Below are 13210 nucleotides of genomic sequence, written 5' to 3'. Positions count from 1 at the left end.
GTCAGTGTTTGGCCCAGAACTCTCACACCTTTCCAAAAACCAGATCCCCATCCAGATCAGTCCATCGGCCAGTGTTTGGCCCAGAACTCTCACACCTCTCCAAAAACCAGATACCCCATCCAGATCAGTCCATCGGCCAGTGTTTGGCCCAGAACTCTCACACCTCTCCAAAAACCAGATACCCCATCCAGATCAGTCCATCGGCCAGTGTTTGGCCCAGAACTCTCACACCTCTCCAAAAACCAGATACCCCATCCAGATCAGTCCATCGGCCAGTGTTTGGCCCAGAACTTTCTACACCTTTCCAAAAACCAGAGAAAATCTGCAGATGCTGGAAATCCGAGCAACACACACAAAATGCTAGAGGAACTCAACAGGTCAGGCAGCATCTATGGAAAAAGTACAGTCGCCGTTTTGGGCCGAGAGCCTTCAGCAGGACTGGAAAAAAAGGCTGAGGAGTAGATTTAAAAGGTTGGGTGGGGGGGCGGGTTAAATCACATACACATATACACACACACACACACACACATCACTATATACAACCCCATAATTCATTTTCTTGCAGGAATACATTGTAGATGCAAAAACCGTAACAGAATCAATGAAAGACCGCACCCAACAAGACAGTCAAACAACCAGTCAGCAAAAGACAACCAGCTGTGCAAATACAAAAGAGAAAGATGTAAAAACAATAAACAATAAATATGGAAAACACGAGATGAAGAGTCTTTGAAGGAGAGTGGATAGGTTGTGTGAGCTGTTCAGTGATGCGGTGAGTGAAGTTAATTGAAATGATCCCCACTAGTTCGAGGGGCTGAAGGTTGCGGGGTATGAACTGTTCCTCAACCTGGTGGTGTGGGTATTCAGGCTGTTGAGTCTACTCCAAATTCAATCATGGCCAATTTATTATCCTGCTCAACCTTTTCTAGCCTTCTCCCTGTAACCTTCAACATCCTTACTAATCAGAACATATCAAACTCCGCTTTAAATCTATCCAATGACTTGGACTCAGCAGCTGTCTGTGGCCATGAATTCCACAGATGCACCATCCTCTGGCGTACACACCACCCTTTGTGTAAAAAAAGTTACCACTCAAATCCCTATTAAATCTCTCCCCTCTCACCTTAAACCCGTGACATCTAGTTCTTGATTCACCAGTCCTGGGAAAGAAACTAAACCCCTATAAGATCACCTCTCAATGTTCTAGCCAGTCCAACCTCTGCCTGAAACTCAGTCGACAGAACGGCAGCATAGTGGTTAGCGTAATCACTTTACAGCGCCAGTTATCACAAACAGGGTTCAATTCCTGTTGCTGTCTGTAAGGAGTTTGCACGTTCTTCCCATGACCACGAGGTTTTCCTCTGGGTTTCTCGTGCATTCCAAAGACGTACGGTTAGGGTTAGTGAGTTGTGGGAGTGCTATGTTGTCGACAGAAGCATAGTGGCACTCACAGACTGTTCAGCATAATACTTGCAGATTTGATACAAACAATTCACTGTATGTTTCAGCGTACATGTGTCAAATAAAGTTAATTTTTATCTTTCTCTCTCTAATCCAGCTATCATCCTGGCAAATCTCCTCTGTACCCTCCCTAAAGTTTCCAAAGAGGCAACAATATATCTTCCTACAAAGAGGTTCTGGTATCAATTGTTTGGCGACAATAAAGTATTTAAAGTAACAAAATCTGAACCCACTATTCTAAGTGTGCTCTAACCAGTTTTATAGAGCTGCAACATTACCTGATGTTTCTTAAACTCAATCCCCTGACCAATGAAGGGCAACATGCTATCCCTCTTCTTAACCACACTATCAACTTGCACAGTAACTTTGATGTAATGGAGAGAGAGCAGTAAAACGAGGAGCAGTGAGATCCCACCTGTATCAGGGAGTCGAAAGTTCTCTTCTGGTGGTGCTCTGGGATAATCTCCGTCAGTAACTGGTACTCACTCTGGGCCAACTTCACAAACGCGCTGATACAGTGAATGTAAGAATCAATTTCACTGTCCATTATGTCATCCTTCCCTGAGATAAACCGGAAAATGTAAAGAATCCAGGGAAAACAAAAAAGCAGAGACATTCCCGATACAAGTTTAGCATTCACACAGTCATCAGGGAGGAGCTACAGGAGCCTAAAAATATACACTCAACATTTTAGGAACAGCTTCTTCCCCTCTGCCGTCAGATTTCTGAACGGTCCATGAACACTACCTCAGTATTTTGCTCTCTTCTTGCACTACTTATATTTCTTATTGCAACATACTTTTATGTATTACACCATATTGCTGCTGCAAAACAAATTTCACAACACGTCAGTGATAATAAACCCGATTCTGATTCATCCTGCCTGAGCTTTCGGTGACAGATCCCATTATCTCCATCCCGGTGACACATCACATCACCCCCATCCCGGTGACAGATCACATTACCCCCATCCCGGTGACAGATCACATCACCCCCATTGGCTGGTGAATGCCAAGGCAATGTACCAACAGACAACACCTACTGATACTCGGGAGGGGGACTGAGATGGTGCTGGGAATGGCTTGGGAGACAAGGGCAGCCAGGAGGGCTACCTCCGGCTGTGGGCAGGTTATGTTGGCCCCACTCGTGGGCTGTCCCCAGAATATCCTTCAGGTACTTTGGTTCTTAATGCAAACTGCATGTTCTGATGCTTTCGTGATAAATAAATGAATCCGAATCAGAGGGCGAGGGAGAGAAGGAAAGAGTACAGAACACAGGCAGGAAACATTTTGAAGGCTTAATCACTGTGTCTGATCCAAGCTCTTTATGCACAGAGAATCCACTGACTTTAACCGAGCAAACTTTTTGCCCATGCCCAAGATTATATTAATTTTAGAAATGACATTTAACACAATATAGGCACATATATATTGCGAGGGAGCCCAAGACATTTGCACAGTGCTGCAGTAATTTTATGCATTGTACTGTACTGCTGCCACAGAGAAAAACAAATTGCATGACTTACATGAATGATGATTAACCCGATTCTGATATGGGTCTCTACTGTGGACTGAGAGTGGGAAGGGGGCAGAAACGGGGTTAGGAAAAAGGGAAGGGAGAGGGGAGGGAGCAGGAAGCACCACAGAGACATTCTGTAATCATCAATAAATCAATTGTTTGGAATCAAATGACCTTGCCAGATGCCTCAGGGCTGGGTGTGTCTGCACATGTGTCTCCACAGCCCCTGGCATTCCTTTTCTGCTACTTGTTCCACACCCCTCCCACGGCACTCTACCCTCGCCATTCCCAAATCATTTGCTTCCGCCAGATTTACAAACTTGCTCTCTGCTCCTCGTTGACAAGTACAGTACTGTGGAAAAGTATTGGGCACCCTAGCTATAGCAGGAATTCAGCAGGTCAGGTAGAGGGGAATAAACAGTCGATGTCTCAGGCTGAGACTCTTCATGATGAAAAGTCGACTGCTTATTCCCGTCCACGGACGCCAAGCTTGCTATATGTGCATTTCCAATAGCGATCGCGGTTTAACCACAAGGACCATGAATAAAAACAGTAAGAAAAAAACTGAAGAAACTCAGGGGTCAAGCAGCGTCTGTGGAAGAAAAGGAATCAATGGAGACCTACATCAAAACAGTAAATGCTAGTAATATCCATGTGGTCAGGCAGCATCACTGCATAAACAAAAAAGTCAATACTTCTTGCTGAAGACCTTTCACTAGGAAAGGGCGAAAGCAAGATTTAAGCTAAAGAGGGTGAAGAAAGCAAATTGGAATGCCCACGCTAGGCAGGAGACCAAGACAGACTGAAAGAACAAGTTGTAGTGAAAGCTGGTTAATTGTGGTTGATTTGTTTGAATTAAAAAGGGATGAAAGTAATAGAACGCCAGTGGATATACCTCATTAGGAATTTGAGGAGATTTGGTACGTAACCAAAGACTAGCAAATTTCTACAGTGATACCGTGGAGAACATTCGGACTGGTTGCATCACCGTCCGATATGGAGATGCCAATGCACAGCATTGAAAGAAGCTGCAGAGGGCTGTAAACTCAGCCAGCTGCATCATGGACATCTGAAAACAGGGGGGGTCTCAAAAAGGCAGCATCCATCACGAAGGACGTCCCCTCTTCTCATTATTACCATTAGGGAGGAGGTACAAGAGCCTGAAGACATAAACTCAACATTTTAGCAACAGCTTCTTCTGCTCCACCATCAGATTTCTGAATGATCTATGAACTCAAGCACACTACCTCACCATTTTCCTCTCTGCACTATTTATGTATCTGCTCATTGTCATGTTTATGTACTGCAGTGTCCCGCCACTGTGAAACAGCAAATCTCCTGACACTGTAATGTCTGCGATAATAAAGCCAATTCTGATCCAGCTTCTACACACATGTGCCCGAGGCATCTGTTGACACATTTCTGTCAAAGTCAGTACATAATTTAGAATGTGTGAAACCAGCACTGAGGGAAGCACTTCACTCACTCCCTACACAGTTCACCTCATCTCTTAGTCACCATTCAACGAACAAAACCACATCACCCCAGGTTTTCTCATGTAACCAGCCACTGGTGAAGGAGATGATATCCAACAGATTTACTTCTTGGTGACGCCTCTGACTTCTGAAGTCACATGTGCGGCCTGCGTGTTACACTTTACTGAGAGAGGGGGAAGTGGTAATTGTCCCACTAACATCATGTTGAGGTGGTACAACCGCAAGGCACAGCTTCTCACTCATTACTCCCCTTTCATCAGATTCAATCACAGATTGGGGAGTATGCTCTTTCTAAATGACAAATATCATTGTAATGAAATGAACAATCTTGTGTATCCAGCAGCAAAGCACGCTGAACTGTTTTCATTTTCTGTGTACTGGCTGTTGGGGTTTGGTTAATACTCGTAGAAAATGGAACACTACAGCACAGTACAATTTCAGCCCATGATGTTGTGTTAAACCTTTAACCTACTCTAAGTTCAATCTAACCCTTCCCTTCTCTGTAGCCCTCTATTTTTCTATCATCCATGTGCCCATCTAAGAGATTCCTAATGTATCTGCCTCTACCACCACCCCGGCCACGCACCGTGCACTGTCACAATCATCACCATGTGCCGTATCGTATGATGGTCTTCCATCTGTCTTTAATCTGAGAAGTTCTAACAAACTCTTCAAAACTTTTGCCTGTCCATTGCTCGATGTAACTCATGAATGTCATGTGCCAATGACAGCGATTTTTCCCATCACTGTGAGATGTTTGAGCTTTCCTTTCCTCAGTAAGTCCCAGAAATTCCAGCTGCTGTTTTCTGACTGATGATATCAGATCTCTTCTTATTCCAGCTTTTCACAACACTTCCTCATCTGTCCTTCCATGACATTTTCGTCATTCTCAAAAACTACTTATCTGCAGTTTCGAGTCTCCCTCACTTGGCATTGACTTTGTCCAACATTTGTTTCCACATGTTAGTGTGGAATGAACGAAGCGCCACAACACTGAGTTTCTTACCCATAGAAATTAAATTATTCTTGAGTATCTTGTTCAAAAATGCTCAAACATGCTGTTAGCAATCCAATCCTCCTCCCAATTCCATCGTCAGCCCTACATCACGTTATCATGCTCCCCAAGTAACTGAACTTCACTATCTAGTCACACCGAGCGTCATAGGAAGTCATTCCTGCCTGTGGCCATCAAACTTTACATCTCCTCCCTTGCAGGGTCAGACACCCTGAGCCAATAGGCTGGTCCTGGACTTATTTCATAATTTACTGGCATAATTTACATATTACTATTTAGTTATTTATAGTTTTATTACTATTTAATTATTTATGGTGCAACTGTAACGAAAACCAATTTCCCTCGGGACCAATAAAGTATGACTAAGACTACCTGATGAGGGCTGAAAGAGTAGTATAAGAGCAAATATGAAACATGGTCACATTTTACATGAAACAGAGTAGGACATGCAGCAGCAAATACGTGCGTAGCTAATCCCCACACAAAAAGAGATAATGACCAGAGAAACAATTTTTTATTGGGTCTTTAACATGAGCCCTTGGCTTAGCATTACACTTCCAAAACTCCCCTAGTACTACAGGATTGTGTCAGCCCACACCTGGGGTATGACAAGCCCACGATCTCCAGACTCGTGCAATGATGAAATGGAGCCACAGCTGACGCAGAGGCAAAATACCAGAGCAACCGTCAGAGTAATTTACACCTACATTACAATTGTACAAGTGGGGACGCTCCCCGCACTCGAAGAACACCAGCAGCATGAAGTGCGACTGTCAGGCTCTTGCCCTGTCACGAGGAGCTGGTTCAGATTTACTTAACGGTTCCCACTCAGCACTACAGAAGTCAGTATACTGCAGATTGTACCTGGGAAGCTGTCGCACAACATGAATAGTGCTTTGCCACAAATACTTTCTGTTAAATGACATTGAACAGGATCTGGCTTTCGTTAAATCTAAGCGATCATCTTGCTTGTAAACTTCAATACAAGGAAACAGTTTAAAGCTAACACCATACATCAGATTTCTGAACAGACCGTGAACACAAGATCACTACCACTCTTTTTGAATGACTTACTTTTATATATTTCTTGTTGTAACTAAGTGATTTTCATGTATTACACTGCACAAAACAAATTTCATGACACGTTAGCGATAAAAAACCTGATTCTGACCTACATCTCAATTCCTATGACAAGCCAAAAACAAAAGACAAGAGACAATGTTGTTATATTACAAAGAACTGCTGTACATTTTGGGAACTATTACCTAGCGCCTATATAGTAGACACCATTCGTCCATTTTCAGATGGAAGTGGTGCCCAACACGCATCGTAAAGATTCAGCAATGAAGAGCCAGCGAACAATAGAATAGCAGCCTCACCATCCTTCCCTGGAAGAAATGGACCCTGCAAGCCTCAGTAGACTCTACTACCCCTTCAATCACCACTCAGTGAGAGCTGGAGGAGAGGGAACAGGAAATGGAGGTGATGAGCAGCCAAGAAAGGATATGGAGATGAAAAGAGGTCAAAGACTTGGCATGAGAGAAAAATGGATGCCAGGTAAATTATTCAGCAATTGAAAACTTGAACTGTTATTTCCATGCTAAAACTAAAACATTGTTAAACAAAAAAAGTCGAAGGAGCTTTGCTTTTTTTGTTCTGAAAGTAATAGGCAACTTACCCATGGGAGTGCCATGCTTCTCATTCAGCGGCTCTGAGAGATGTTTAACTCGCAACTCGTGATCATGACCTGCTCAGACGTTAATTAGCAGAAATAGAAGGAGTTGATCCAGAGCTGCTGAAAGGACGGACTATGGGCACATATGGAAATTCTCAAAGAAAACCCTCCCATCAGTCGTCAGGCTTTAGGAAGGAGTGCAATCCAACAAGATACTGATTAATCTTTTAATCCAAATTTTATGTAGCGTTTCATTTTGGACTTTTCGTTTTAAGGAAAATTCAGAATGTAATTTGTACAAGGCTTGGTCCGAGATCCCAAATTCAGATCAAGGAGGCAGCTGGAAGATATCCAAATCTCTCTGCAACCCTATTATAACTTACATCTTCCTGATTTTCCTAAGTTACCAAGGTGATGTGGATCAGGAGGCAACAAAAACTGGGCCAAGAGACACAACTTATCACCCACTTTAACAAATTCCCATTATGAATGACCATTGGAAATCCACCATATAAACTCATCTCACTGATAACAGCTGCCTACCACTGATGTTATGAGGCATCCATTTGAAGAGATGCAAGATTTGTTAATACATCAAATCCCTACAAATGCAAACTTACAAAGTCGCTAAAAGTTTACTAGATATTTTAGTCTAACATACTCAAAAGATAATTGGCAGGTCAGCTTTTTTGAACTATGCTCCTAAACTGTAGAATTCAATACCTAAAACTATGAAGGATGCAAAGCTCAGTCAACACTTTTAAACCCCCGCTCAAAAACCATTTACGTAACCTTGCTTTTAACTAACATCTGTCTTTTATTTGCATATTTTTATTTTTTATTTTACTTTTCATATTTACATTTTTATCCCAAAGAAACACACTTTGGACTACATCATCTGTATGAAAAGTGTTCAATTAATAAAGTGGTTATTATTATTTCTAAAACAGATGCATTCAGAAATAATTAGCTATAGAATCTGCTGCACCGTCAAGTGTTACAAATCCTCCCACGGATCTAGAAATTCTACCTGTTACTGGTTACATACAATTTATCTGTCCTGCCCTGGAATCTACTCCACCACTTTAGAACACACTCTCATCACCGCCAGTGACATATCTGGCCCAGGCTTTGAATCCTATCTGCTAACTGTGGTCAAGAATCCTTTCCATTTGATATATTCCTTCTCAGCTTGTCAACAAATCATCTCGTACCCTATCCTCTTTCGAACATTGAAACAGTACAGCACAGTACAAGTTCTTCAACCCACGATGTGATGCTGGCATTCTAACTTACTCTCACATTAATCTAACCCTCCCTCTCTCATAGCCCTCCAATTTTCTTTCATCCATGTGCCTATCGAAGAGTTTCTTAAATGTACCAATGTATCTGCCTCTACAACTACCCATGGCAGGATATTCCATACACGTACCACTCCCCATGAAAAAACGCTACCTCACACATCCCTAATACTTCCCTTGAAATTATGTCCCTTCATAATAGCCATTTCCACCCTGGGGAAATAAAATCTCTGGCTGTCCACTTTATGCCTCTTATCATTCTGTACACCTCTATCAAGTCACCTCTCATCCTCCTTCACTCCAAAGAGAAAAGCCCTAGCTCGCTCGACCTTTTCTCATAAGACCTGCTCTCTAATCCAGGCAGCATCCTGGTAGATCTCCTCTGCCCCTTATCTAAAGCTTCCATCTCCTTCCTTTCTCGGTCCACACCAATTCTATAAGCAACCACTGGGCTTAGACCAAGCCAGGAACTGTCCAAAATAATTCTCAGCAGATGTTTGCAAGATTGAAACTCCGATCCAAAGTTCCAGAGGCAGAGATTGGATACGGTGTGTGGAAAGTGCTCGAGTTAGAATTGCTAGGAAGCAGCGGTTGTGTTAATGAAGAGCAAGGCAGAAAGAAGCATGTCCAGGGTCAAGGAAATGATTACCTTCACTGGGAGTGAGATTAGAAACACCCTTTTTGCCATCCAGCCCATGCTGAGAATATTGTTTCAGAAGGTTCTGAGCCTTACGAATTGTGCCTGTTACCACAGTGATGCAGAAAAGACAAGACCTCGGCAAATCAGTGAGAAACACCAGATCCCTGCCACCAACACCACACTACGACCAGAGCAATTGCTAGTAAACTCTGACACCAAGACAGATGTTAAAGCAAAACAAAAAAAAGCTACTTAAAACAGATATCACAAAAACTTAAGAACAGAGTAAATCATTAAAAAATTAGATCAGTGTTTAACAATCTTAAAAATGTAACATTCCATTTAAAATAAATTTCTACCAACAATTCATAAACCTTTGACTACAACTAAATAATATTTCTAATCACTTGTTGGCTGCATGTTCGGAACCCGCCAATTCCTCCTCACGCAGACTTTTTGTCCAATTACAAGAAAACTTTGGAGAAACATCAAAAACATCGCGTACGACTTCCAGCTCTTCGACATCCAGGGGCACGACTTGCAAACTTGAGCTTGCAAATGCCAGAAGTTCCCTTTAATGCCATGAAAAGATGTTCTATATTCTAAAACTGTACACTCAAATTTAACACCGCACTAATTTAAATCATTAGTCGGAGAATTAAGACAAGGTACTAACAGAACTGACTTTGGATGGAGAACTGATCTGTCTAAATAGCTCTGGTCAGCGCCATACCTGTCCAGGTTGTATAGTTAAAAATTTAACTTTCACACTGCCGCCACCTACCTAACTGTTCTCATTACCTTTTACACTCATTAGCAGGATGGAGTAGGTAGTCTATTCCTGCTATCTTTCACGTTCTACCAGTCTATTGGTACTGGAACAATAGTATTAACATGGGAGATGCCAACAGGCCCAATAAACTGATTAGAAAGGCTGGCTCTGTTATCGGAGTCAAACTGGACACACTGGAGGCTGTGGTAGAACAACGGACCCTACGGAAAATGCTGGCCAGTCTGGACACCCTCTGCACACCACCTTGGCTGAACAGAGGAGCACTTCTAGTAACAGACTAAGACAACTGTGCTGCTCCTAGGAGCGATATGAGGTCATTCTCACCCTTGGCCATTAGGCTCTATAATGAGTCACCTATAGCTGAGGAAGTGATGACCCCTCTTGTTAGACTGTTTGAGGTAACTTATATTTTTTATTTATTTGTTTTACTTCTCTTCTAGTATAGTATATCTGTGCACTTGTAATGCTACTGTGACACTGTAATTTCTCCTGGGATCAATAAGTATCTAGCGCTTCCATCATCTTCGACACCACCACCAGATACTAACAATCCTTCAAATGACAGGAAATTCCACTTCTGTAATAAAACTCCATTGACAAGTGGTGATGAATCAAATTAAAATATGAAAGTCCCCATAGCAATTGACCAGGGTTAAAATGATGTGTGAGGTGTATGTCACTCCGATCCCACAGCCATCTGGCTGCTTGTATGCCTTTCCCTCGGTCCTGGATGAGGATCTAACACACAAAAATGAGACAAAGCTATTTTTTTTTAAACCATCTCTAAAGCAACCTATTAATGTCACAAACTGCCCACTGCAATCTCACCCACCTATCTGTGGTAAAACATGGACAAAATAATCCCAAACTGCAAAAATTCTAATTTCTCCAAAGTTTTCAGACGTCTTTTGAGTTTTATTGACACCGAATCACCCAAGATTAGTCAGCACAAACACTAGAGATTACGCAGCAAAACTTTGCATTAGGCAAAAGCTTCCAGTGAGACAAACAGAAATACTTTTCTCCTGCAGTAGAGTTTAACATGTGCCACAGGCAGTGGACACAGGCAAAGACTGGCAAGGCTTAAAGGGCACATACAAGCATGGTTTACCTGGGATGAAGACTGCAATTCATCAACATGAAGAAAATTGAGAAAAAAATAAAGTTAGTAGTGATCAAAAAGACTTTTTTTTTTAAATATCCTCCAAAGCACGCCCTCCCAAAAAAATTCTCAGAAATTAATGTTTTTGACCTTTGGAAAGAATTGCTTAAAAGTGTCCCAAAGCTGACTTGGCTGAAGTGGAAGGAAGGTGACGGGTAGTGGAGACAGAAAACCAGGAATAACTAAAACAACAGCAAGGTACAAACCTGGTCTCTTCATGGCCTTTTTACTGGGGGTGTCTTTCCTTTTGTTCTGCATGGCAGGAGAGTACAGAATACCAGAGGATGAGCTATTTTTGCGGAAATGCTCCTTCAGGCCTTTGATTGAACGATCCAGCTGGTTGGAACGGATCTGGTAATACACATTCATAAAATCTGCAAGGAAGAGTGTACAAGTCAGCAAACTGAAATCCAGAGGTAATTATTTGTTTCCTTTTCCTGAAGGAATGGTTGAGAATTGCAGATAAATTGATGCAGGAGATTTTATATTGAAACAGCAAAACCTGTTTCTGAAAAATAAAATCCACATGCAACTGACAATTATCTCCCTCATTAGAATTACAAATACACAACAAATTATTTAAAACTGAACCTTAGATTTCTACACTAGATCACTGTCTGATTCTCATGACGAGAGGCACCCAACACTGCCTCAGATGGCATCTAATTAACAGCAGACTCTTCTCTCATTTCCACAGCAGACTGCCGCATCCTCCCAAGGGCTTACAAAAATTAGAACATAGAGCAATATGTAGGCGATTGTGTGTGTATCCCTTCCTGGAGTATTCACGTACAGTACAATACAGACCCTTTGGCACACAATGGCATGCCAACCCTTTAACCCCCAAAATCTATTTAACCCTTCCCTCCCACATATCCCTCCATTTTTCTATCATCCATGTGGAAATCTAGGAATTTCTTAAATAAAATGCGTTAGGGCTATTTATTTACTGGGATACAGCACAGAATAGCCCTTCCAACACTTCAAGCTATGCTGTCCAGCAATCCTTCAATTTAATCTAGCCTAATCACTGAATAATTTACCAATTAAACTACCAACTGGTAGGTCTTTGGACTGTACGAGGAAACTGGAGCACCAGAAAATCTGCCTGTAACACCACCCCTGGCAGGGCATTCCGTGCACACACCGTTTTTATGCTTTCCGTGTGAAAACCCAGCTCTGACATCTCCTCTATACTTTCCTCCAATTGCCTTAAAATTATGTCCCCTTGTTTTAGCCACTTCCACCATGGGAAAATGTCTCTGACTGTCCACTCTATCTATATCTCATCATTTTATACAGCTATCACAGAAAGAACTACTAGCTTTATTTGTTACACATACACAATAAAATACATCAGGTGTCAAATCAAAAATCAGTGAGGATTATGCTGGGCAGCCCACAAGCTTCTGACACCAACATAGCACGCCCACAACTCACTAACCTGACTGTATGCCTTTTGAATGTGGGAGAACACCAGAGCCCCCAGTGGAAACCAATGCAGTCATGGGGGTGGGGGGGGGGGACATACAAACCTTACAGACAGCAATGGGAATCAAACCTCAATCTTACAGCCAGTGCTGTGCTAACCGCTGTCACTATCTGTGTCACCCATACAACTAAAAGAGGCTCTGCCTCGAATATCCATGCAACCAATGGACTAGCTTTGAGGGAGAGGGAATAGGAAGGGAAATGGTAAAGAGAAGAAAAAAACACGGCACAGCAGGAAAAGCACTGATGAGAAAGATTCCCCAGCAGAGCAGGAATCTGACATGTCAAAACAAGTATTTCAACAAGCACGAAACAATATTTGTACCCATGGCTCTGCAAGGACACTTCAGCATCAAACTATACCGCAAAAGTACTGTACATCACCAACCATAAAACACCGGTGTTCCAAAAAGAGATTTAATTTAAAAAAAGAGATACAGTACAGAACAGGCCCTTCCAGACCTTTGAGCCATGCTGCCCAGCATCCCCTGATTTAGCCCTAGGCTAACCACGAGCCAATTTACAATGACCAATAACCTACTAACCGGTAGGTCTTTGGACTGTGGGAGAAAACTGGAGCACCTGCAGAAAACCCATACATCCCACAGGGAGGAGTGGGGAGGATGTACAAACTCCTTACAGGGGCATTAATAGGCAA

The 13210-nt window shown here is 42.3% G+C and overlaps 1 protein-coding gene across 9 annotated transcripts in view; it reads right to left on the bottom strand.

The window, feature by feature from the left end:
• exoc7 (exocyst complex component 7) overlaps positions 1–13210 on the bottom strand; it is a 47959-nt gene that overhangs the window by 14378 nt on the left and 20371 nt on the right. For 2 of the 9 annotated variants that reach the window (XM_063030668.1, XM_063030669.1), the window contains exons 6-10: positions 11268–11435; positions 11011–11022; positions 9116–9208; positions 7169–7237; positions 1877–2022 (exon numbers count right to left, since the gene is read on the bottom strand). In XM_063030668.1, coding sequence (XP_062886738.1) covers positions 1877–2022; positions 7169–7237; positions 9116–9208; positions 11011–11022; positions 11268–11435 — 488 coding nt within the window. The remainder of the gene's footprint in view (positions 1–1876; positions 2023–7168; positions 7238–9115; positions 9209–11010; positions 11023–11267; positions 11436–13210) is intronic. The other 7 variants (XM_063030670.1, XM_063030674.1, XM_063030673.1 and 4 more) reach the window with 4 other exon arrangements.

Source organism: Mobula hypostoma, chromosome 22, assembly GCF_963921235.1.
Source record: "Mobula hypostoma chromosome 22, sMobHyp1.1, whole genome shotgun sequence".
NCBI lineage: Eukaryota > Metazoa > Chordata > Chondrichthyes > Myliobatiformes > Myliobatidae > Mobula > Mobula hypostoma.
This window is presented reverse-complemented; position numbering and strand designations above follow the sequence as displayed.